This window comes from Scyliorhinus canicula, chromosome 12, assembly GCF_902713615.1.
Source record: "Scyliorhinus canicula chromosome 12, sScyCan1.1, whole genome shotgun sequence".
Classification (NCBI taxonomy): Eukaryota; Metazoa; Chordata; class Chondrichthyes; order Carcharhiniformes; family Scyliorhinidae; genus Scyliorhinus; species Scyliorhinus canicula.
This window is the reverse complement of record NC_052157.1, coordinates 151,741,604-151,767,079: the sequence shown is the minus strand read 5'-3', so window position 1 is coordinate 151,767,079 and position 25,476 is coordinate 151,741,604. Positions and strand designations below refer to the sequence as shown.

At 51.5% G+C, this 25,476-nt stretch overlaps 1 protein-coding gene across 14 annotated transcripts in view; it reads right to left on the bottom strand.

The window, feature by feature from the left end:
- Nucleotides 1-25,476, bottom strand: part of msi2b (musashi RNA-binding protein 2b) — a 547,783-nt gene that overhangs the window by 173,562 nt on the left and 348,745 nt on the right. For all 14 annotated transcript variants that reach the window (XM_038814534.1, XM_038814543.1, XM_038814535.1 and 11 more), the window contains one exon: nt 6,316-6,398. In XM_038814534.1, the coding sequence (XP_038670462.1) occupies nt 6,316-6,398 (83 nt within the window). The remainder of the gene's footprint in view (nt 1-6,315; nt 6,399-25,476) is intronic.

Genomic DNA, 25,476 nt, shown 5'->3' with positions numbered 1-25,476 from the left:
TGCTGCTTTCCTAACAATGGCGTCCGGACACAACGGCGGACTCCACGTCGTCCAAGCCCATCCTGCCACGGAACGCGGCGTAAAATACCCAAGTGCACCTTTAATGAGCTCGGGGCCGGAAGGTTTGGTGCGTCTTCCCGCCAGTCCCCCGCAGCAGGAAACACTCCACGTTCCAGCAACTCACCGTGGCACTTATAAATAAATAAATAATCGTTACTGTCCCAAGTCGGCTTACAGTAACACTGCGATGAAGTTACTGTGAAAATCCCCAAGTGGCCACATTCCGGCGCCTGTTCGGGTACACGGAGGGAGAATTCAGAATTCTCAGCCGGTACTGGAATTGAACCCGCGCTGCTGGCCTTGCTCTGCATCACAAACCAGCTGTGTAGCCCACTGAGCTAGACCAGCCATACTTTAGCCTCAGAACGGGATAATTCCATCCAACATTTCCGCTTCCAAGTACGACCCCGAGAAACAGCCAGTTTAAAACTCACTGACAGCCGCTGCCTCTTAAAGGCCACGTCAACCGTGAACATCGAACATGGGTCAGTGGGGACAAAGTTGACCAATCAGGGAAATTTTCCACCACTCCTTTTGCGGGGGAGTAATAACCATCAGCGACGCATGGAGCAGGCAGTCGCCAGAAGCAAAGAAAAAAAAGCGGAAGACAGCACAGAGCTGGAATATCTCTGAGAAGTCCACATGCTGTCGAAGCTTTTTATTTTGCACTCATCGGGACAAACACAAGAATGCCAAATTTCAAAGGGTTTCGACAATTGAATCGCCAACCAATCAGCAACCTTTTCTCGGGTGGTACAAATTGTTGTGAGAGTTCAAATTTGGCATTCCGGCGTTTGTGCTGATGAGTGCAAGGTGAAAAGCTTCAGCAACATGTCTCTCTTTTCAGCAATGCTCAAGTGGAACGAGGAGGAGACGACGGAGAAATCTGTGCTGGGCAGGGAGCAGGGGGCCAGTTCCAACTCTAACAGTTGGTGGGATCCTGATGCTTTTCCCACTCAAGTGAAACTGGCCTCTCTGGTTACAAAGCTTCCCTCTAGCCAAGATCTGGAATCGGCACAGCTTTTCCACAACCTTCCATTAGAAAGTCTGGCTGTGTTAGAGGAGGACGATGAACTCGAGTCTTTTAAAACTCTCTTATAAATGTAGAGACATGCACACAGATCACCGTCGAAAAATAAATCTATTCATCAGAGACAATGTTTGCAACTCCATTCAGAGCTGTCAGTGGGCTTATTGAGTGCATCGGATCCAACTCACGATAGCCCCGAGTGTGCCTGACCTGATATTCTTCAACACTGCCCAATAAGCTACTGACACGTCGTACACAAGAGCAGCTAATGCTGCGGACAGAAGGACTGGATGGAAGGACTGAATCTGTTCTGTTACCTGCCGTCAGTCAGTCAGTCAGAAAGATATACTCACCCATTAGCCCCCAGCTGCCTTACGGAGCTCTATTCTCTCTACACACACCCGCATATAACTACACCCAATCCCGCACATGTGCATGTATATACACAGACGCACGTACCACCACCCTCCCCGACAGACACACATGGGAGGGGGTGATATGGTGCGCGCGGGAGGGGGGGGGGGGGCGGGCGACAGAGAGAGAGAGGCGTGGACGGAGGGGCTGAGGTGTCTACGAGGTGAGAAATACTGTGGGAAGGGTGGGGCATAACATTTTATCATGCTTTTGAAATCTACCCATCAGAATGGCACTTCAGGTTTGAGCTGGCTGTAATGTGGAGTCATAGAATCTACAATGCAGAAGGAGGCCATTTGGCCCATCGACTCTGCCAGCTCCTGGAAAGAGCACCCTACTTAAGCGCACACCCGCCAACCTATCCCCGTAACCCAGTAACCTCACCCAAATTGCCCTTAGTGTCCAAAAAAAAAAGGTTAGGAGGGGTTATTGGGTTACGGGAATAGGGTGAAGGGGAGGGCTTAAGTGGGTCGGTGCAGACTCGATGGGCCGAATGGCCTCCTTCTGCACTGTATGTTCTAAACTAACCTTTATGGACACTTGGGGCAATTTTAGCACGGCCAATCCACCCAACAAGCATGTCTTTCGGGACTTGTGGGAGGAAACCGGAGCTCCCGGAAGGAAACCCACGCCGACACGGGGAGAACGGGCAGATTCCGCACAGACAGTGACCCAAGCCGGGAATCGAACCTGGGACACTGCAGCTGTGAAGCAACAGTGCTACCCACTGTGCTACTGTGTTGCAAGCATTTATTACCCCCAGGTTACAGGTTGCTAGCCTGTGCTAGCATTTATTCTGTGGATTTTTCTGTACGCCCCGAATGGCCTCCGTGAATCACACAAGATAATAACAAGTTTCCAAGTGTGTGACTCAACCTCCTAATATGGTAGCTACCTGCGGCATTCATAGTTGCTTCACCCTCAGTCGCAATATTGAGCAGGGGGCTGCAAACTGGGCATTTTCTAATTGCCTCATTGAATTCTACTTTTGGCTTGCAATGAAAAAAATAAATCACATCTAATGATGCCCTCCTTTTAAAAAAAACATATGGTCACATCCCTTCCAACTAACGCGAGAAGGATTTAACTCCTGGTTTTTATTATCTACTCCTCCCTCCACAGCAGAGGCCACAGGCTTGGCTAAAGACCGGGCCCAGGAGCAGCAATATTACCAGCAGGTCTTGCACGAGGCTGCTCCCTTCCCCACTGTTGCGATGGACAGATACGTCAGCTCACGTTAACTTGCAGCCCCGCATCTTCCCCCCCGTAGCCTTTGTTCTTAGTTGGTGGAGACGGGGAGGGGGAGGTATCAGAAGTGAATAAGTAGCCCGGGCGGCATGGTGGCGCAGTGGTTAGCACTGCTGCCTCACCGCGTCGATGACCCAGGTTCAATCAAAAAATGAATTGGGTACTCTAAATTTATATTTTTTTAAAAAGTGAATAATTAGGAGGGCAGATGGAATGCTAAGGCAGAGGAGATAGAGCGTCCTGGGATACAAGATAGGGAGAGCACAAATTCAGAAGCAAAGTTCCAAATCAGTCAGCCAAATTACTGAAACGGTTTCCGTTCCCCCGAGATCACAATTTTAAAAGGGGGGGGGGGGGGGGGGGGGGGATTAAGCACAGATGGCAGATTCCACCTTTGAGGATAACGTTTCCTCTGCCTCAACCAAGGGCCATATCGCAAATATTTCAAAATCTGTTAATAAAGGCAGGAATTGGGTGGCACGGTGGCGCAGTGGTTAGCACTGCTGCCTCGCAGCGCCGAGGCCCCGGGTTCGGCCCCGGCCCCGGGTCACTGTCCGCGTGGTTCGCAACATTCACCCCGTCTCTGCGTGGGTCACACTCCCACAACCCAAAAGATGCGCCGGCTAGGTGGATTGGCCACGCCAAGTTGCCCCTTAATTGGAAAAGAAAAATTGGGTACTCTAAATAAAAAATAAAAAAATAAAGGCAGGAAGGAATGTAGGATTCACAGGTCACACAAAACCAAGAGTCTAGACACAGAATGTTTTGGGTTCGGAGGAGCTGGAGATGTATTCAAAGCATCCAGGCTGTGTCGCGGTGGTTTCAGCACGGTCTGCCAACAACAAGGTGTTTGTTTCCAAGTGAAACAGATTTGAAGAGTGGTTTGGCTGCGAAGGGTGCTGGCGACAGAGAGCATTGCTCATTGGGCTTTTCACGGCCACCCGAGGGGGCTGACGGGCCCTCACTGTAGGCGCCTCCCGGTGGTGCAGCACTCCCTTAGGGCTCCGCTGGGCGTGTGGGCCTGGATGGTGTACTGCAGCCTCAATGGGAGAAGCAAACTGGGAATGGGGCTCGAACTGCAGCTCACCCAGGGAAAAACCAAAGAGTGCCAACCCCACCGAATGCCACACCGGGCATTGCCATCTCCCTGACCTCGTGCTCCGGTACCTATCCCCTGGGTGTGGGTTCGGCGCAGAGAGCTGACACTCTTTCCCGGCCCCTGCCAGAATCCCTGCGACTTCCCAGCCTCGGAAAAGCAGGCCCTCGCTGCATAGCCGGCCCAATTTGGCATCGATTTGTGCTGTCATCAGGAGAGCTCTGCTCCGTGAACCTGCCTGCCAGCCTTTCCCCCGCACCTCATCAGCTTTCTTCAAGATTTGGATTTGGATTTATTTATTGTCACGTGTACCGAGGAACAGTGAAAAGTATTTTTCTGCAAGCAGCTCAACAGATCATACAGTACATGGAAAGAAAAGGGAATAAAAGAAAATACATAATAGGGCAACACAAGGTATACAATGTAACTGCATAAACACCGGCCTCGGATGAAACATACAGGGTGTAGTGTTAATGAGGTCGGTCCATAAGAGGGTCATTTAGGAGTCTGGTGACAGCGGGGAAGAAGATGCTTTTGAGTCTGTTCGTGCGTGTTCTCAGACTTCTGTATCTCCTGCCCGGTGGAAGAAGTTGGAAGAGTGAGTAAGCTGGGTGGGAGGGGTCTTTGATTATGCTGCCCGCTTTCCCCAGGCAGCGAGAGGTGTAGATGGAGTCAATGGATGGGAGGCAGATTGGTGTGATGGACTGGGCGGTGTTCACGACTCTCTGATGTTTCTTGCGGTCCTGGGCTGAGCAGTTGCCATACCAGGCTATGATGCAGCCAGAAAGGATGCTTTCTATGGTGCATCTGTAAAAGTTGGTAAGGGTTAATGTGGACATGCCGAATTTCCTTAGTTTCCTGAGGAAGTATAGGCGCTGTTGTACTTTCTTGGTGGTAGCGTCAATGTGGGTGGACCAGGACAGATTTTTGGAGATGTGCACCCCTAGTAATTTGAAACTGCTAACCATCTCCACCTCGGCCCCGTTGATGCTGACAGTGGTGTGTACAGTACTTTGCTTCCTGAAGTCAATGACCAGCTCTTTAGTTTTGCTGGCATTAGGGAGAGATTGTTGTTGTTGCACCACTCCACTAGGTTCTCTATCTCCCTCCTGTATTCTTACTCGTCGTTATTCAAGATCCGGCCCACTATGGTCGTATCATCAGCAAACTTGGAGATGGAGTTGGAACCAAATTTTGCCACGCAGTCGTGTGTGTACAGGGAGTAGAGTAGGGGGCTAAGTGCGCAGTCTTGCGGGGCCCCGGTATTGAGGACTATTGTGGAGGAGGTGTTGTTGTTTATTCTTACTGATTGAGGTCTGTGGGTCAGAAAGTCGAGGATCCAGTTGCAGAGTGAGGAGCCAAGTCCTAGGTTTTGGAGCTTTGATATGAGCTTGGCTGGGATTATGGTGTTGAAGGCGGGGCTGTAGTCAATAAATAGGAGTCTGATGTAGGAGTCCTTGTTGACGAGATGCTCTAGGTACGAGTGTAGGAAGGAAATGGCGTCTGCTGTGGACCGATTGCGATGGTATGCGAATTACAGTGGATCAAGGTGTTCTGGGAGTATGGAGGTGATGCGCTTCATGACCAACCTCTCGAAGCACTTCATTATGACTGAAGTCAGGGCCACCGGGCGGTAGTCATTGAGGCATGTTGCCTGGTTCTTCTTTGGCACCGGTATAATGGTGGTCTTCTTGAAGCAGGTGGGGACCTCAGAGTGGAGTAGGGACAGGTTAAAGATGTTCGCGAACACCTCTGCCAGCTGGTCCGCGCAGGCTCTGAGTGCACGACCAGGGATCCCGTCCGGGCCCGTCTCCGAGGGTTCACTTTCAGGAAGGTCGATCTGACTTTGGAAGCTGTGATGGTGGGGATGGGTGACTTATGGGCTGCTGGGGCACTCAACAGCGAATTGTTGGTTTCCTGCTCGAACCGAACATAGAATGCATTGTATTCATAGGGGAGGGGTGCGCTGCTGCCAGAGATACTGTTCGGCTTCGCTTTGTAGCCCGTTATGTTGTTTAGCCCTTGCCACAACCACAAAGAAAGTCACATCTTGTCACGAAATTACAGAGGTGAGTGAAAGTAAATCGGGGGGGAACATCATTTAAAAGGATCATACACCGACTTAAATGGAAAATGCAGAGATCTGAGCAGCCATTTGCACATTGCCGAAAAATGTTTCCCAAACAGACAAATGTGTTTTTTTGTGTGGAGTTCAACAAACCTTCCCTTGGCCTGCTTTTCAATCATTTCTTATGACTGATTTTTAAACAATTTCTAACACGGTAATTTTTCGCTAATAGCGACTATTGCACATCAGAGCCACATGATGCAGTATAAAACCCATCATTGCTTCCCCCCCCCCCCCCCCTCCCCGGCAGAATCGGTGTGGATGGGGGCGGGAGTGGGAGAGGGTTAACATCTGTGAGTGCTTCAGAACATCCTCTCAATCCGTGTCACGGTCTCTTACCATTTTATTATTGATTTCGTGGAAATGGATTTCACAGACTTTCTCAACAACTTCTTCATTTTCGAAAGTTACAAAGCCGAATCCTGAAAGGGAAGCAGAAAAGGGAAAAGGAATATTAGCTGCTGCCACTTAACGCCCAGGTCTCTGTGAGGGGACCAGGGATCAGACACATCATAAGGTACCTAACACCCGGCCATTAAACTCCATTCACTCAAGCACTAATTAGTCTCCCAAGGACTATTAATATGTAACAAAGGCCAGGAATGTGCAAACAACAGGCAAGAACTCTCACCGTGTCCCTGAATTTATAAAAAAAAGAGTTTGGAATGAACTGACCTTATCTCCTGCCTCTGTAGGCAAATCCTAAATTAACAACCAAATTGTTCTCATCTCCTGCCTTTGTAGATACATCCTGAATCAACAACCTTGAGATCAATGTAAATTATTAGGGATACAAACTTTGCACGTTGCTTTGTCAGGCTCGATGTTCACACGTATAGCTCGCAAAGGCTTGAATGTTGTTTTTTTAAATTCATTGATAGGATGTGAGCATTTGTTGCCCATTCCTTTTTATTTATAAATTTAGAGTACCCAATTCATTTTTTTCCAATTAAGGGGGCAATTTAGCGTGGCCAATCCACCTAGCCGGCACATCTTTGTGTTGTGGGGGTGAGGCCCACGCAGACACGGGGAGAATGTGCAAACTCCACACGGACAGTGACCCAGGGCCGGGATCGAACCTGGGACCTCGATGCGTGAGGCCGCAGTGCTAACCACTGCGCCACCGTGCCACCCTTTTTGTTGCCCACCCCTGATTACCCGTGAACTGAGTGGCTCGCTAGGCTAGTTCAGAGGGTACTTCAGAGGCAACCACATTGCTGTGGATCTGGAGTCACACAGAGGCCGGGCCAGGTAAAAATGGCAGATTTCCTTCCCTCAAGGACATTAGTGAACCAGATGGGTTTTTACAAAAATCGACAATGGTTTCATGGTCATCATTAGACTTTTAATTCCAGATTTCTACTGAATTCAAATCTCACCATTTGCCCTGGTGAGAGAGCATTGCCCGGGTCTCTGGAGTACTCGTCTTGTGGAGATACCATCGTACCACCACCTCTCCATACAGCTCTAGGTATCAGGACAATAACCCCTTGCTTTCATTAGAGAAGGACGTACATTTCCATTGAACCAGAAGCTCAGGACGCCCTTCGCGCCAACAATTAATTAAGTCATTTTGAAGTCTACAGCTTGTGGTCATCGTAACACGAGAACATTAGGGCAAAGGTACATGGGGGAGGGGGAGCTTCCACAGTCCCGCAAATGCCCTCTTCCAAATCAAATCAATGAGGATGTCAAGGAGACCCTTCTGACCACGAGACCACGTACCCTTAGTACCCATCAATGTTTAAGGCTCACGGTGATGACCCTATCCACAGAAACTGTACCTAGCCACCCCACAACCTTCACAGAAACACATCAGAAAAATAATCGAACAAACAAAAACGTCTACACAGCTTTAAACCCAGCAAATACTGTGTACCGCTGCAATAATGAAAGTTTGGGAGCGCCCCTAACACAGTACCTAACAATTAACTCTGGAACATTCTGTATGCGGCACGGGAGGGCCGCGGGGGGGGGGGGGGGGGGGGGGGGGGGGGGTTATACACAGACACTGAGAGTCAGAGGAACAGGAAGCTGGAAGGAGATGCAGGGATCAAGGTGATTGAAAGGATTGCTTTCAGCAAATTCACCGTAAAAGGTTGAGAATAGGGTGTGTTCGACCGGCATTGGGGCATTGTGCGCGACAGGATCCAGCAGAGATTTTGACCGATTGGGATTTACAGAGGGGGCAGGATGGGAGACCGACATCAGTAATCTGCGTTCACACAACACACATAACACCTCCAAAGGAACGATAAACAAAATTTGGCACAGATCCACATGTGGAGATAACAGACCAAAAAAGAAAGCTTTGACAAGTGGGGCGAAATTCTCCCCTACCCGGCGGGGCGGGGCGGGGGGGGGGTCCCGGCGTAGCGGAGTGGCGCCAACCACTCCGGCGTCGGGCCTCCCCAAAGGTGCGGAATTCTCCTCCTTCTGCACTGTAAGCACGGGAGCAATAGGTGAATGGTACCAGTTGGGAGATGGGATGAGTCAAAGTTTGTGGACAGTGGGTGACAGGGCGCTGGCCAGGAAAGAGTTAAAGAGTGTTCAAGTTGGGGCAGCACGGTGGCCTAGTGGTTAGCACAACCGCCTCACGGCGCTGAGGTCCCAGGTTCGATCCCGGCTCTGGGTCACTGTCCGTGTGGAGTTTGCACATTCTCCCCGTGTCTGCGTGGGTTTCGCCCCCACAACCCAAAAATGTGCAGAGTAGGTGGATTGGCCACGCTAAATTGCCCCTTAATTGAAAAAAATAATTGGCTAATCTAAATTTTAAAAAAAAAAGTGTTCAAGTCCAGAAGCGAAGTGCATTAAGTCACATTCAGCTACAGCATGTGACGCTGTGTATGTATAATTCCCCCAACTTTGTCAATCATCGAATCCTCTGACACCTGGAGAAGAAAGGGTTGAGAGGAGATTTGCTGGAGGCGTTCAAAACCACAGAGAATTCGGACAGAGTAGATAGGGGGCACCTGTTTCCACTGGCAGAGGGATCAAGAACCAGAGGACAGAGAGTTAGGTAAATAATTGGCAGATGAAACACTGGTGACATTGCGAAAAGCTTTTCCCACGCAGCGACCGAGCTGCCTCAGAGTGGGGTGCGGTGCAGGCCGGTTCAATCGATCCATTCGAGAGGGAACGGGATCATTACCTGAAAAGGAAGAATGCGCTGGGCTGCGGGGGAGAGAGGGCTGCGGAGTGGCAACAGGTGATTGCTCCTTCGGAGAGCTGGCCGATGGGCCGAACGGCCTCTTTCTGTGCGTAACAATGCTGCGATATGGGCTTTGCACTGGAAAGTCTGTTAATTCAGAAGAAAATCTATTCCCACTGCCATTTTGTGCTGTGTTCAATGGGTGCTCAATGGCAACAGTTTCTACGTCACCATGTTATAATTACCCTCCTATTTCTCCTCCCCTTGTGTGAGAAAAAAGGAGAGTGGGTTAACTCCAGTCTGTGCTGTATTAGTACAACCTCAGTAAGATGTTTATTTTAAATGGGTTAACAGACGCGTCAAAACAGAGCAGACGGGGATTTGAGAGCGCATTAGCCAGCCGGGATAAAGATAGCCAACAGGAAATTAAAACCACATCTCGAGCTTCCATTGGGACCGAAGGCCCAGGAAAGGCTGAGAAAGGGGGTTGTAGTCCCGTGGCTGGGATTTGTCCTGACCGCCATGAGGGGACATCGCCGAGCTTCCAGCAATGCCGGGCGGGCGTGTACATTCGCAGCTCCACTACACTCACCACGCTCTGCGGTGAGGCTTCACTAAGTGCTCAACAGACGAGCTAAACATAGCATTTTTACACAACATTTCCCGCACGCTGCATAATTACATTTAATTATAACAGCACACACTGAGGGCACATTGCAGCTTCTGAAATACAGAACGGAGATTAACCTCTTAGGTTATGTTTTTGAGCATGTTTTTTATTAATCAACAGAGTATTATTGGAAATTAATCTGCTTTGTGGACCGTGCATGTGCCCACATCCTTCCAGACCACGTCCTCGCCGCTCGCCTGCAGGAATAGGCGCAACAAAGCCTTTGGGGACCAAGAACAGCTGGAGAAAAACACTCTGGCTGAAATCGGATCCGGCTTTTTATCCCGGCAGCTGTCTGAAACAGGGACCCGGCTGGCCCCTTGGCTTTGGTGACGCCTCTTCTGCTGCCCAATAGGCTGACGTCAACTCCAGGCTCGTAAGTGAAGCCACTTACTGGAGGTGCGCAATGAACCCTCGGAAAAAGGGTGGGTTCCTCCAGGGGAAAATGAAAGAAAATCTGGAGCAAAATACACTTTTGAGTGGGAAAACCGCATCCCTCGGTGGAGGTCCCGAGCGATTATTTGTGGAAAGAATGCCACGTGTGTGCCCCTGCGCACACCAATTCTAGACCGTGCAACAGCCTGCGTGGACGCGGCATCTTTCGCATCCACCACACAGCCTAACAACACTGCAGTTAATGTACGGCTGTTAGGGCAGCACGGTGGCAGAGTGGTTAGCATTGCTGCCTCACGGCACTGAGGTCCTGGGTTCGAATCCCGGCCCTGGGTCACTGTCTGTGAGGAGTTTGCACATTCTCCCTGTGTCTGCGTGGGATTTGCCCCCACAACCCAAAGATGTGCAGGTTAGGTGGATTGGCCACGTTAAATTGCCCCTTATTTGGAAAAACTAATTGGGCACTCTAAATTTATTTTAACAAAATGTATGACTGCTGAAGCACATTCTGCTATTTTGTCGGCAAATGTCGCAACCTCGTCGAGCACAGCAAGGTTCCACAATTGGCAATCAGGTGAATAAGCAGTTAATCTCCCTCTGGTGGAGGGTCGAGGGCGGAATGTTGACCAAGACACTCAAAGGGTGTCCAGGCCCTCACTGAATAATTCCGCACAATTTATTTATATCCGAACGGGAGAGGGTGAAAGACTCGTTGTCACGGGAGTGTCCCTTTAAGAAATGTCTTATCACATGGCTTCAGTGATGTCATTTTGTGGGTGGAGCTAGGCTGTGGCTGTGTGAGGTTTTTTTGTTTCGCTTTCACGTTTTGGCTGCTGTGAACTCAGACGGAGAAAAGAAGTGTTTGACCTGTCTCACTCTATTTTCCTTTTAAATATCTGTTCCAGTAAAAAAAAACATTGATTATAGCTACCTGCTTTGGTAACTTAAAAGATACAGTTTGCTTTCCTGGATGGGTCTAAACCGGCTGGTGAGATGGGGGTCAGAATCTCAGGGAAAGCCAGTCTTATTCAAGTGAGAATGCAGAGTGCTGGGCCACGCCCTTGAAAAGTGGTTTTTGGTTTATGGGATTTTTTGTCTTTGAATTGGAACAGTTAAGGGGAACTCATTAAACATAGATTACTGTAGCTGGGTGGTGTCTTTATGTTTGTAATTGATAAAATTTCTTGCTGTGTGTGTAAATATATGTTAACTAAGGGCGCGAATCTCCGCTTCCCACGACTGGTCGGAGAATAGCGGGAGGGCCTTCCCGACATTTTTCCCGACCTCCCGCTATTCTCTCCCCCCCCCCCCCCCACGGCCGCCCCATGACACGAATCGCTGCTCGCCGTTTTTTACGGCGAACAGCGATTCTCCCCAGGCCGATGGGCCGAGTTCCCAGGCCTTTACGGCCGTTTTCACGAACGCAAACACACCTGCTCTCACCGTTCATGAAAACGGCCGCAAAGTGCCGTCCCGGACAACCATGGCACCAATTGGCATGGCCGCACCACGGCCGTGCCAAGGGTGGCATGGGCCCGCGATCGGTGGGCACCGATCACGGGCAGCGGGTCCAATACCCACGCACTCTTTGTTCCTCCGCCGCCCCGCAGGATCAGTCCGCGGGGCAGCTGAGGGGCATGACGGCCCGCGCATGCGCGGGTTTGATGCATATGCGCGATGACGTCATCCACGCATGCGCAGGTTGGAGCCGTCCAACCCGTACATGTGCGGGTGACGTCATCGTGCGCGTCAGCCGCCGTGACGCTTGGCGCGCGGGCTTAGCGACGGTCGCTAAGCCCGCGATGCCGTGCTTCACAGGGCCGCGCTGCTAGCCCCGCCTGGGGGGGAGAATCGGGTCCCAGGAGGGGGTGCGGAGGCTGCCGTGAAACACGGCCAGTTTCACGGCAGCCTTTACGGCTCGCCGCATTTGCGGAGAATCGCGCCCTAAGTTCTTAGAATAAAGCTTGTTTTGATTAATGCGCTGAGGAAGTCAGATGAATCACACCTGAAGTGAAGGCTCTTGTACACATCCTAGCCAAAATTCAACATAAATTTACAGGTCAGGTGGACTTCATAATATACGCTGGAGTTTCTAAACCCTTTAATCAAAGGAGGAGGGAGTGGGGGGACGCTGGAGGAAGGGTTGGGGGAGGGATTAGGGGAGGTTGGAGGAAGGGTTGGGGGTGGTTGGAGGAGGGGTTGAGGTGACTGGAGGAGGGGTTGGGAGCGGTTGGGGAGGGATTGGGGAGGTTGGAGAAAGGGTTGGGGTGACTGGAGGAGGGGTTGGGGTGGTTGGAGGAGGGGTTGGAGGGGGGTTGGAGGAGGGGTTGGGGTGGTTGGAGGAGGGGTTGGAGGAGGGGTTGGGGGTGTTTGGAGGAGGAGTTGGGAGAGGTTGGAGGAGGGATTAGGGGAGGTTGGAGGAAGGGTTGGGGTGACTGGAGGAGGGGTTGGGGTGGTTGGAGGAGGGGTTAGAGGGGGGTTGGAGGAGGGTTTGGGGGTGTTTGGAGGAGGAGTTGGGAGAGGTTGGAGGAGGGATTAGGGGAGGTTGGAGGAAGGGTTGGGGTGACTGGAAGAGGAGTTGGGGTAGGGTTGGGGTTGGAGGGAATAGTTGGGGGTGGTTGGAGGGGGAATTGGCGAGGCGGCAGGAGGGGTTGGGGTGGGTTTGGAGGAGGAGTTGGGGGTGTGGTTAGAGGAGGGGTTGGGGTAGTTGGAGGAGGGGTCAGGGTGGTGGAGGAGGGGTTGGGGGTGTGGTTAGAGGAGGGATTGGGGGTAGTTGGAGGAGGGGTCGGGGTGGTGGAGGAGGGGTTGGGGGTGTGGTTAGAGGAGGGGTTGGGGTAGTGGGAGGAGGGGTCAGGGTGGTGGAGGAGGTGTTGGGGGTGGGGTTGGAGGAGAGTTGGGGGAGATGGGATGGGGTTGGGGAAGGGGTTGGGTGGGGTTGGAGGAAGGGTTGGGGGTTGTGGTTAGAGGTGGTGTTGGGATGGCTGGAGTTGGGGATTTGCTGCAGATTTTAAATGCTCGTGTAGAAGTGGTGATTTTTTAACCACTTTCCTAACATTAGTGGACCCTTGAGAATTGATGAATTCTCCTCCGAGAATCTGATTTGGGTCTCCAATGTCACCACGGCGACGGCCACTCTGACTACTGGATGCAGGTGTAATGGGAAAAAAAACCCTCATTTGTACAGCACAACGTTCCAAATCACCTCACAGACAATTCATTATTTAATTTAAAAAAAAAATTTAGAGTACCCGGACTTCCGGCGACGGCAGGCGGGAGGCAGCCACACACTGGAGGGCTCCCGTTCGGGAATAGCAATTTTGGAGTTTTAACGCCCGGTCCTGGGGGCAACGGAGGCTGAAAAGGCTGTAAGAAGGCACAGGGAGGAGAAATGTCCACGTTCGGGAGAAAAACGGCCGTGGAAAAGGGGGTGAACGGAAGTCCGCCGGTGAGTGGAAAAGTCAGCGCAGGAACTGTAAGGAAAGCGGAGGCTGGAGCACCAGGGGGAGGCCGCATCGCTCCCAGCAGAAGAAATGACCAAGGTGATGGCTGTGGAACTTGAAAAACAGTTCAGAAAAATTTAGAGTGCCCAATTAATTTATTTATTCAATTAAGGGGCAATTTAGCGTGGCCAATCCACCTACCCTGCACATTTTTGGGTTGTGGGGGCGAAACCCACGCAGACACGGGGAGAATGCGCAAATTCCACACGGACAGTGACCCAGAGCCGGGATCGAACCTGGGACCTCAGCGCCGTGAGTCCACAGTGCTAACCACTGCGACACCGTGCTGCCCCACAATTAATCATTTTTGAGTTGTAGTCACTGGTGTAACATAGGCGATGTCATCAAATAGCAGAGCAGGCTCGCTTGGGGGGGGGGGGGGGGGGGGGGGGGGGAGGGGGGGGAGGGGGTGCTGTTCTTGCTCCTACGACGTATGTCCGTGCCTCATTCTGGGATGGAAGTGATGGACTGGTCTAGATGGTCTTTGTCTTCCATAATTATCTTGTAAATGGAGGATGGAATGGTGGATGGAGTTCTGTTTATTGTGTTGCCTGTGGAGGTTTCCTGTGAGCGAGTTTCGTGGAGGTGAGATTGCCAGGACAGGTGCGCGCAATGGGCTCATTGCCAATCGGTAACCCTCTTTTTACACTGCACACCGTTCTCACGAGTCCATTCCATTAACATCAATCTTCTCCTTTTGTCGACGTGCCCACTGTCCCACTCCACCTGGGTGCTTCTTGTGAGGTTTTCTTTTGAGGTATTGAAATATGGTGATAAAGTTGGGTGGGGGGGGAGGAGCAGATACGGGAAACATATTGCAGTGAGAAGCTGCGACCAGTTGCGTCTTCAGACTTGCTGATCGTGGGAACAGATACAATTGTGAACCGTTCAGTCTTTGTTCTCTGACCTTTTAGAAGTTCTGTTGAGCGTCTGGAAACAGGAGACTCAGCAGCCCCTGGTCTCGCAGAGGTAGGTGGGTGAAGTAATCCCCAACCCCACCTGGGTAACTCTTTCCTTCCCGCCTGGATCTCCTCGTATCTTCAGGTTACACAATGGGCAAAACTACAGGGCGGCCTGGTCACCTCCATAATTGGATTCCTTGGGCCTTCACCTCCTTCCCGAATGGATTCCTCTGCCTGGATAAGGGGCAGTGGACTCTGCTGCACTGTCCTTGACTGCTGACACATGCTGCAGAACATTTGGCATTCGGTCAGTTTGGTTCTCAGCTTGCAGCTGATCTGTCAGTCAATGTTACTTCAGTCAGTTCAGAATGGGTGCCAGAGCCACTCACACACCAGGCCTGCCGCTGACTCAGACATAATGAAACTCCTCTCACATCGCCTTCCATTACCAACGGCGAGCTTTCACTTTTAATGAGCACCAAATTAAATGCCCCCCCCCCCCAAACAAAAGTTAAATCGGAATACAAAGAAGCTCAGTTCCAAAACCCCGCCGCCCATGTTCTCACTCGTGCCAATCCCATTTACCCATAATCCCGGTGTTCACGGGCCTACATCAACTACCAGTCCGCCCGGCATCAATTAGTAAATTCTCCTCCTCATTTCTCCATGACCTCAGCCCTTCCCTTTTCCCTGACATCCCCACCAACTCTTACAGCCCGCTGAAATCTCTGCACTCATCCAATTCCGGCCTCACCGGCATCCCCCCATTTTAACCGGCCGGCTTCTGGTGACCATGCCTGGGGCTTTCCAGGCCTTGATCTCTGGAATTCCCTCCCCAAGCCTCTCGTTCCTCCTTTACGGCATTCCTTAAAACCTGCCTCTTTGTCAGAACATTTGGTCACCTGCCCAAACATCTCCTCAAGTTGTTTGGCGTCAATTTCTCTTCGATAAAATGCTCCTGTCAAGCATCTTGGGAGAAGGCGCCGTATGAATGCAATGTTGTCAACACGTACATTCACTCTGTCTGACTGACTCGAGGCTGACTAAGATAATCCGAATGATTGTTCACAAAGTGACTAAACCTAGTGCCACGTCAGGTAGGTTTCCGTCTCCCATCTCTGCCCTCGGCCGGGGGGGGGGGGGGGGGGGGGGGGGGGGGGGACGGACGGAATCAGCAAATCAGCAACCTTCCGCCACAGACACACAGAACACCCTTGATTCACATCGACTTTGCTGAACAAGGGCAGCACGGTGGCCTAGTGGTTAGCACAACCGCCTCACGGCGCTGAGGTCCCAGGTTCGATCCCGGCTCTGGGTCACTGTCCGTGTGGAGTTTGCACATTCTCCCCGTGTCTGCGTGGGTTTCGCCCCCACAACCCAAAAATGTGCAGAGTAGGTGGATTGGCCACGCTAAATTGCCCCATAATTGGAAAAATTATTGGGTAATCTAAATTTAACAAAAAAGACTTTGCTGAACAATCCCTCGCATTTTGTTTCCATCGAGTCGGCTAAAGGGAATAAAAAATAAACTGCGTTTACATAGTCACTTTCACAAGGACGGGGGGGGGGGGGGGATTCTCCAACTCCCCGCCGGGTCGGCGAATCCCCCGAGGGGCGGCAAGAATCCCACCCGACGCCGGCTGCCATATTCTCCGGTGCCGGTTTTCGGGCGGGGGCGGGATTCACGCCATGCCGGTTGGGGACCGTTGGAGCACCCCCCGGCAATTCTCTGGGCCCCGATGGGCCGAGTGCCGCCCGTTTTTGGTCAGTCCCACCGACATGGTCCCACATGGCAGGACCTGGCAGGTGCGGTCCTCGGGGGGGGGGGGAGATGCGACCCCGGGGGGGGCCTCCCACGGTGTGGCCTGGCCTGCGATCGGGGCCCACCAATCTGTGGGTGGGCCTGTACCGTGGGGGCACTTCTTCCTTCCGCGCCGGCCCCTGTAGGGCTCCCCCAGGGCCAGCGCGGAGAAGACACCACCCTGCGCATGCGGCAGAATACGCCAGCCGGTCTGCGCATGCGCGGAACCACTCCGGCGGTTCTGCGCATGCGCTAACTCGCGCAGTCCCTTCGCCGCCGGCCTTGCCCCTGGAAGTGCCGAGAATTCCGCTACTTCCGGTCGGCACGACACCGGAGTGGTTCGCGCCGGAGTGGCTCGCCTCCCCCATTGGCCTGGGAAATAGTATCATTCGGCTGAGTTTGTGGCTCTCATCCCATCGCCTGCAGCCTGGGCGGGGCATTGGTGAGTGTTAGAAAGGGACAGTGTACAGCAATGCAGTCAATGTATTACTCCACCAGGAATCTTCACCGTTAACCAGTTCTGGAGAAGTGAATGGCCCATTGGCCAAGATCGCTCCTCGTCCATTTACTGTCTGCTGCAGGTTAACAATGACATCATTGACACTGGATTTGGGGCTAAAATTCATCCTTTCAGACAAGTGTGAAACAAGCCCCATCACCCCACCCAACAGGTTGTCTTCTGGACCCGTCACCAAGACAGGAAAACCCTTGGACACAGCGTACGGATGAGGGGCGGGAGAGCAGAGGTGGAAAACTGGAGGAAAGGAGAAGGCGAGGGGGGGGGGAAAGAAGAGGGATGGGGAGGTGAGGAGACTGGAGGGAAAGGGAGATGAGTATGGGGAAGCCAGAGAGAAGAGTGGGGAGGCGAGGGAAGAGGAAGTGGGTAGGAGGGGAGGGAAGGGTAGGTCGGGATGGGAGGGAGTCGGTGGGAATAGGAGGGGCTGGGAAGGGAGAGAGAGAGAGCGGCGGGAGGAGATAGAAGTGGCTCAAGTTCACATTCCAGCACTCCATTCACCCACACTGCGGCCAGGATGTACCAACCGCGATGACATCAACCCAGTCACAACAGGCCTAATCCCATCGCCGTGGGGACAAATCTCCACGGCTTTCAGTCAGAATTGGGAGCCAGTCACTGAACAAATAAATGATTAAACTGTGGCAGAGTAAAAGATTTTTTTACACACAGACTATTATTTTTTTTCTGTGGTTGGCAGAGGTCTTGATGCTGACAGGACGGTCCCTGGGAAAATCTCCGTGTAGCTTGCAGGAGTCAGGCTGTGTAACCTTGCCGTGACCCAGACAGTGTCAATGAGAGGCTGCATGGAGATCCGGGAAGCTGATAAACAATAGGCAGAATAGTTACTGCAGGCTTGAGAGCAAGTGACTGCGGAGGAGAGAGTGAACAGAAATGTGGCACGGCGGAGGGGAGTGTGAGTCTGTGAAGAAGAGGGAGAGAGAGGGAATGTAGGGAGAGGAGGGGAAGAAGATCAAGAAGGCCTCTTTAAATTCCACCAACACATTACCTCACCTATATCTTTCAACCATCGGTAGCATAGTGGTTAGCATAGTTGCTTCACAGCTCCAGGGTCCCAGGTTCGATTCCCGGCTTGGGTCACTGTCTGTGCAGAGTTTGCACGTTCTCCCCGTGTCTGCGTGGGTTTCCTCCGGGTGCTCCGGTTTCCTCCGTCAGTCCAAAGATGTGCAGGTTAGGTGGATTGGCCACGCTAAATTGCCCTTAGATGTCCAAAAAGGTGAAGTGGGGGTTATGAGGATAGGGTAGATACGTGGGCTTGAGTAGGGTGCTCTTTGTAAGGGCCGGTGCGGACTCAATGGGCCGAATGGCCTACTTCTGAACTGTAAATTCTATGAACCCAATGTCCTTTCTCATTTAAAAAAAATTAAATAATACCATTTTTGTCAGCCCAAGGCAAACCAAAATGTCATTTTATCTTCCTGAAGTATGTTTTTATTCCTTTGTGAAGAACCTTACTCTGGAAATGTTGTCGGTCCATGGCTCCACCTGGGGTTCAATGGCAAAGACAACAGTTGAATTTTGCTAGAATTCACGGAGGCTGGCCAGGCCCAGGAACAGGGCGGGAAGAGTTTGGCACTTGGCCCCAGTATCCAGGCAGCCGTGCAGCAGTATGGGCATCGGCGTCGATGCCGGTCCATTCAACGATTATCAGGTCAAAAGGTGTGACGCTCACTTCCTTTCCCGTTGGCAAATGATCCCGGAGTACCTGGGACTTGATCCCAGAACCTTGTGCTGCATCAGGATAATCAGCTCATGATGCCCACATCCCAAGAGTGAACCGAAAATCCGATTGCCAGAGTGGAGGTTTTGACCCTCATGGGTTGGCAGCTGCCCACTTGGGAGTTGAGGAGACCCCGAGAAAACCACCACCTGCAATGGTACCCGGAGTGACCCTTACAAGCTCTTCTCAGGTTCCACATCCGGGATCGGGGGGGGATTGTGGTCGGAGGCCTCACACAACCTGGACTCCAGCACGTCGCTTGGAATGTAATAAAAGTTCAAAAAACAGGAACAGAAGCATAATACAGAAGCAGGCACTGTGTAATGCTAAGTGGATGGGACAGTCGGACTGCAGTAGCCATCTGGCCTCTGTATCTGAAAATGTTGATCTGTATTGAGACAGGCACCAATGATTGTTGTACATCCTTTGCTATTACACTCCGAAGACCAGGATGGGGAAACTCCAACATCTGCTGGCTGAGATTCAGACGCTGAGCTCACTGCAGGGCTGGGAGTTGGGAAGGTCAACTCGAGGCAGGAAAAGGTGTGGTAAAGTTTGGTTAGGAGGCCGAGGGAGCCAATGAAAAAGAAACAAACACAGTTTCCTGCTCCAGCGGTCCATGCTCAGAATTCCCGGGAAGAGCTCATTTGCCTGTGCTCATGTGGAAGGAGCAGACCAGGTCCCACAACCAGCCAGTTAGACATACTAGAAAGGTAACTTCTTGCTTTGTACTGTGACAGGCTCGGCCTGCGCTCAGTATTTTGATCAATTCTCAACCTAAACATTCTCCACGCTGCCTAAAGCCAAACCTTGGCCTGGTTTAGGCCACCCAGCCCACTTCTCTCTCTGCCCATCGTGGCAAACATGTCCGACACGAGCCCGCACCTCCTGTTCCCGAGACAAGAGCCAACACTGTCATGAGAGGCAGGCTGGGAGGTTTGGCCAACTCTGGTTAGGGAGGAATTCCAGGGAGTTTCTCCAGGTGAATGCCAACATCTCTGCCCCATCCCACAATCCTTCCATTGGTCACCCAAGATGGTGCCCTGCCTTCCTTCAGCCAATGAGCTTTGTTTACTCAGAGTAGGTCATTTTTATGGCAATATTTTTTTAAAATTCAAAGCAAAAAAGAAAATAAAGGCTTGAGTTTATATAGCACTTTTTACCACCTCTGGATGTCACAAAGCGCTTTATAGTTAATGAGTACTTTAGAAGAGTGGTCACTGTTGTAATGTAGGAAATGCAGTAGCCAATTTGGGCGCAGGAAGCTCCCACAAACAGCAATGCGATAACATCTGGGTAAACGGTCTTTGAGATGGATGGTGACTGAGGTTTATAAATATTGATCAGGGGATATTGGGCAGAGCTCCCCTGCTCTTCTTCAAAATGTGTGTAGTATTCTCCAAGATCAGTGAATAAATAAACTGAGGTGAGCGAGTATTTACAGAGAGCGAGATCTCTCCACGACTCCGGACTCCAAAACTGGCGAGGAAAACTCTGCACCCAGTCCCAGGATACGAGCGCTCTAGCCCAATTAGCCAAATGGTTCACATGCCCCTCTGAGAACACGCCCCTTAAAGGGGCACACTCCCATAAATGTTTTATACACATCTTGATTTTCACAGTAACTTCATTGCAGTGTTAATGTAAGCCTACTTGCGACAATAAAGATTATTATGATTATTACTATTATCATAGGTCTCGGATTTAATATTTCATCTGAAAGATGGCACCTCCCACAGTCCAACACTCCCTCAGTACTGGACTGTACTGCCAGCCTCGATTTTTGTGCTCATGAGGGTGGAGTGGGACTTGAACCCACAACTTGTTTTTTTTTTTTTTTTTCTTTTTTTTAAAATTTAGAGTGCCCAATTATTTTTTCCAATTAAGGGGCAATTTAGACTGGCCAATCCACCTATCCTGCACATCTTTTGGGTTGTGGGGGTGAAACCCACGCAGACACGGGGAGAATGTGCAAACTCCACACGGACAGTGACCCAGGGCCGGGATTCGAACTCGGGTCCTCAGCGCCGTAGGCAGCAATGCTAACCACTGTGCCACCGTGCTGCCCTGAACCCACAACTTAAGAGGCAAGAGTGTCACCAGACGAGACACAGCCGACGCATAAGCAAATGAAAAGCGATATTGTTTAATACCCGCTTATGATATTTCTCCGGGCGACGCAGTGGTTAGCACTGCTGCCTCACAGCGCCGAGGTCCCAGGTTCAATCCTGGTCCTGGGTCACTGTAAATGTGGAGTTTGCACATTCTCCCCGTGCCTGCGTGGGTTTCTCCCCCACAACCCAAAGATGTGCAGGGTAGGTGGATTGGCCACGCTAAATTGCCCCTTAATTGGGGGGGAAAAAATATAATTGGATACTCTAAATTTATATTAAAAAGAAAAGATTTTTCTCCCGTATTCTTGCCCACAGCAGGGTCCTGGAGATCTGAAATTTGAGGACACTCCACGAGTTTGGGACATCCCAAATGTCCAGCCAATGAAGCTGCCGTTGTAACGCAAGACAATCCTGGAGAGCTGACCCTCCTATATCCAGAATGCTCCAGAAAGCGGTATTCTCAATCACTAAAACATACCTGGAGTTTGTTAAATTTTTAAAAGGAATATTGGGCTGACTCCACAACACTTAATCCTTGAATAATTTACGGTCCTGCCCGTCACAATGGGGAATGCCAGCTGATTATGTGGAGACTCTCTCTCACTGTCTTAATATGGCAGAGGTTCCCTGAGGTAATTGTACTGGCATAGTGGTTAGCACTGCGACTTCACAGCACCAGGGTTCCAGGTTCAATTCCCGGCTTGGGGCACTGTCTGTGCGGAGTCTGCACGTTCTCCCCGTGTCTGCGTGGGTTTCCTCCGGGTGCTCCGGTTTCTTCCCACAAGTCCCGAACGACGTGCTTGTTAGGTGAATTGGACGTTCTGAGTTCTCCCTTCGTGTACCCGAACAGGAGTGTGGCGACGAGGGGGTTTTCACAGTAACTTCATTGAGTGTAGATGTAAGCCTACTTGTGACAATAAAGATTATTATTATTCTCCGACACAAAACTGTCCCGATTTGCTGGGAAGCTTCCTCCTCTGGCAGGAGGTGACCGCTTTCGAATTGCCCGCCACCACAGGATGCAGGACAGCAGTGATCTGATAGTGGCCTGCGTCGCTCAGCGAGCCTGGGACTCCAGTAGGGTTTGCTCAGCGGCCTGCGGCAGGTGCGGGAGATATTGCGAGTCCCTTTGAAACGCTGGGCCACCATTAAATCCCAGTGGGCTCAGGGACAAATACAGAGGATAAATGCAGCTCAGGGAGCGGGGCCTATAATCGCGCACCTTCAGGAGGAGGAGCAGATTCCCGTGGAGCGGCGGGAGAAGCTCCCAAGAATCTGGGAACGCGTTGAGTTAGAAAACAAAGTGAGCAGTGACATCACAGGAAAGCTATAAATTGATTGGTGGAGAATGGCCCTGTCCTGTTGCAGGAGTAATGGCTACAAGGGAGAGAGCGGATTGGTCAGCAGTGGGTATTCAGGAGATCTTTCTATGACAATATGTGGAAGGTCCAACAAGGGATTCTGCAGTGCTGGATCTAATTCTGGGCCTCGAAGCACGGACTGGTGTTTCTGGTGGCAGTGGGGGAGCATTTTCGTGATAGCAATCGCAACACTGTACTATTTAAGTTTGTTGTGGAAAAGGAAACGGCAAAAGATGGCCAGTAAAAAATGGCTTTGGTTTGGGTGATTAAAGTAAGCCAGGATCTGGCCAATTTGGACTGGAAACAGCTTCATGTGGGAAAATCTACAGCAGAGTGGGCTGGGGTGGGGGTAAGAGGTACAAAAAGGAAATGGGAAGAGTACAATCCCAACATGGAGCAACAAGTCCAGAGAACCCTGGATGTCTAGGAATATTCAGGATTGGATAACAAAGAAAAGAGAGGCACTTAGCAGATACAAAGGGAGCCAATCAGCAGCGGCCTTTGTGGAGTACAGAAGGTACATGGAGTGGGGGGGAGCTTAAGAAAGCAATTAGGAGAGCAAAGAGCGGGCACTGGACCCATGGAAGCTGATGGACATTGGTGCATACATTGCTGCTCACACTATTATTTCACGAGGAAGAGGGCTGCTCGGTGCTGCAATCAATAGAATTAAGTAATGGTGGGGAGGGCCTATAAAAGCCCAAGTACGCACAATGCCAGGGTAATCAGGCTCCTTTGGCCACTTCCCCACTAAATACATCCACCCTGCCCTGCTCAAAATCACAAACCTCGGGCAGCAGGGTGGCGCAGTGGGTTAGCACTGCAGCCTCACGGCGCCAAGGCCCCAGGTTCGATCCCGGCTCTGGGTCACTCTCCGTGTGGAGTTTGCACATTCTCCCCGTGTCTGCGTGGGTTTCACCACCCCCCCCCCACCCAAAAGATGTGCAGGGTAGGTGGATTGGCCATGCTAAATTGCCCCTTAATTGGAAAAAAATTAATTGGGTACTCTAAATTTATATTTTAAAACAATCACAAACCCCGGCGGCCACGCGGTGCTCCGCCTCTTCGCGAGGGATGTCAATAAACCGGAGTTGGAGGAAAATCATTGGGACTCAGAATGTCACCTCCGTTTCTCTCTCCACAGATGCTGCCGGAGCAGCTCAGCCTTTTGCTTCGTACTTCAGATTTCCAGTGTCTGCAGCACGTTGCCCTTGTAATGTGCCAAATAAAAAACCTGTTTGAAGTGTAATCTGTCACCGTATATTGGGGATTAACATCTACTCCTGAAACATTACCGTCTTCTGCGGGATGCGGGCTCTAATTTATGGCTTTATGACAACAGCAGCATCGACACACCATCTGTTGGCGGGGCTTTGAGTCGGACGTGAGCGGACAGCTGAGCTGTTTATGAGCTGTAACTGGGCACAGGCTAGGAGAAAGGGGCCAAGGACCTGACAACTCATTTCCATCTCCTCAGCAGGCTCGAGCCTGCCAGGCAACACCTTGCCTGCCTCACGCTGCAATTCAGATGGAAAAGGTCAGCGGGGCGAGTTAAACATATCATGTTTCCGTCGTCGGCGGCGGTTCCCTCGAAATCGAGGACGGCGTCCCGTCGGGATGACTGAGGAGCCGGATTTTGGAGCCACATGTTCTTCCTCAGTAGGTGGGGTGTGGGGGGGGGTGGAATTCGCAGCACCGAGTTGGTCTCCCCCTCCTCCCTTTGCCGTCGCCGTTCCGCCTCACTGTCAAATCGTGGAGCCTCGAAGCGGCTTGCATCTTGGTGGAGCGGGTGGAACCGTGTCGAGAGGTCTGTAGCCTTCGCCTCCCAGTCGGTGGTGTCAATGCTTCCACACTTTAGGGCAGCCTTGAGCGTAACCTTATAACTTTTCCTTGGGCCCTCCCAAAAAGAGCGTTGGGCAGCGGAGAGCTGGAAGAAGGGAACGTGCCGAGGAAGGCTGTTTCTGGGCATCCGGACACAATAGCCTGTCTATTGGAGTTGGTTCCGCAGGAGCTAGGCCTCAATGGAGCATCATGGAGGACGCCAGCCCTGCCCCCATCGTCCTTCCATTTCATCCCCAGGATTCGACGCAAGCATCATTGATGGAAGCTCTCAGGGATCTTAATGTGGTGTCAATGGACAGTCCAGGTTTTACTACACTATGGCCTTATAAAACAGGGCCCTAGCTGACTCCCAAAGGTCCCTGTTGTCAAAGACACATTGGCACAGCTTGGAGGAGGCGGAGGTGACACAGTTGACCTGGTGCTGGACTTCCTCATTGATGGCAGCCCCTTGGGAGAGGTGGCTGCCGCGATATGGGGAGCGCTGCACATACTCCAGACACCTTTCAACGGCCCACTAACTTCTACCGTTTTCCCCCCACCTTTGTGTCCTCTGTCTCCTCCAGCGTTACAATTCTCTTGAGATCTCTGCACTCCTTTATTTCCTACCTGGTATTATTCACTCCACCATCAAGAACCTGGGCCTGAATAATTCCAACGTGAGTGCGCTGGACTGATTGTAAAACATGGCACCAGCTCCTCCAAGCCCGTCGGTTCAAGGCGGCCAGCTGCTGGCTCGCCGCAAGGAACGGATGGGAACTCACTCGTGCATAATTAATAAACTTCCAAGTGCAGAATCTGGAGCAGGGTCTTACTATTCTGGTCAGCAGGACAGGCACCGCCCCCCACCCCACTTAGTCACAAGGTGAGAAAATTCCAACCACACAAACAACATACATTCACATAGCGCACATGGCACGGGCCCCCACCTACACTCTGCATGCGCGCAGGTCCGCCCCCACACACAGCACGTGTGCCACACATACACATACAAAACAAGTGTCCACACACCCACACCATGTGTGTCAACATACCCACACTGTGTGTCCACACACCCACACCATGTGCGCCCACACACACGTGCGCCCACACATACCACACGTGCCCACACACACACACACAAGTGCCCACACACACCACGCATGCCCACACACGCATCACACACATGCACATACAGATGGAGACAGACATAAAGGGACACACACCAACAGGCAAAGAGAAATGCATGCCAACACACGCACAGGCGGAGGATATCCACAGTGTACTGTGCACATTTCCTAGGTCCAAAAATTAATTGTTAGTGCTTTTCGACACTTCGCAGAGCTAGCTAATCGCTGTCACAATGAATCACATCCCAAGGGTGAGAGAGCGTGAGAGCGAGACAGAGAGAGAACATCATCTTGATAAAAAAGTCTCGAATTGTCACACTTCAAAGTGTCAAAAGTGAAACAAAAAGCAATTTCACACTTTTTTTTCCTTTCCAGAGATTGAATTGGGAATCAGCCCCCCCGTCA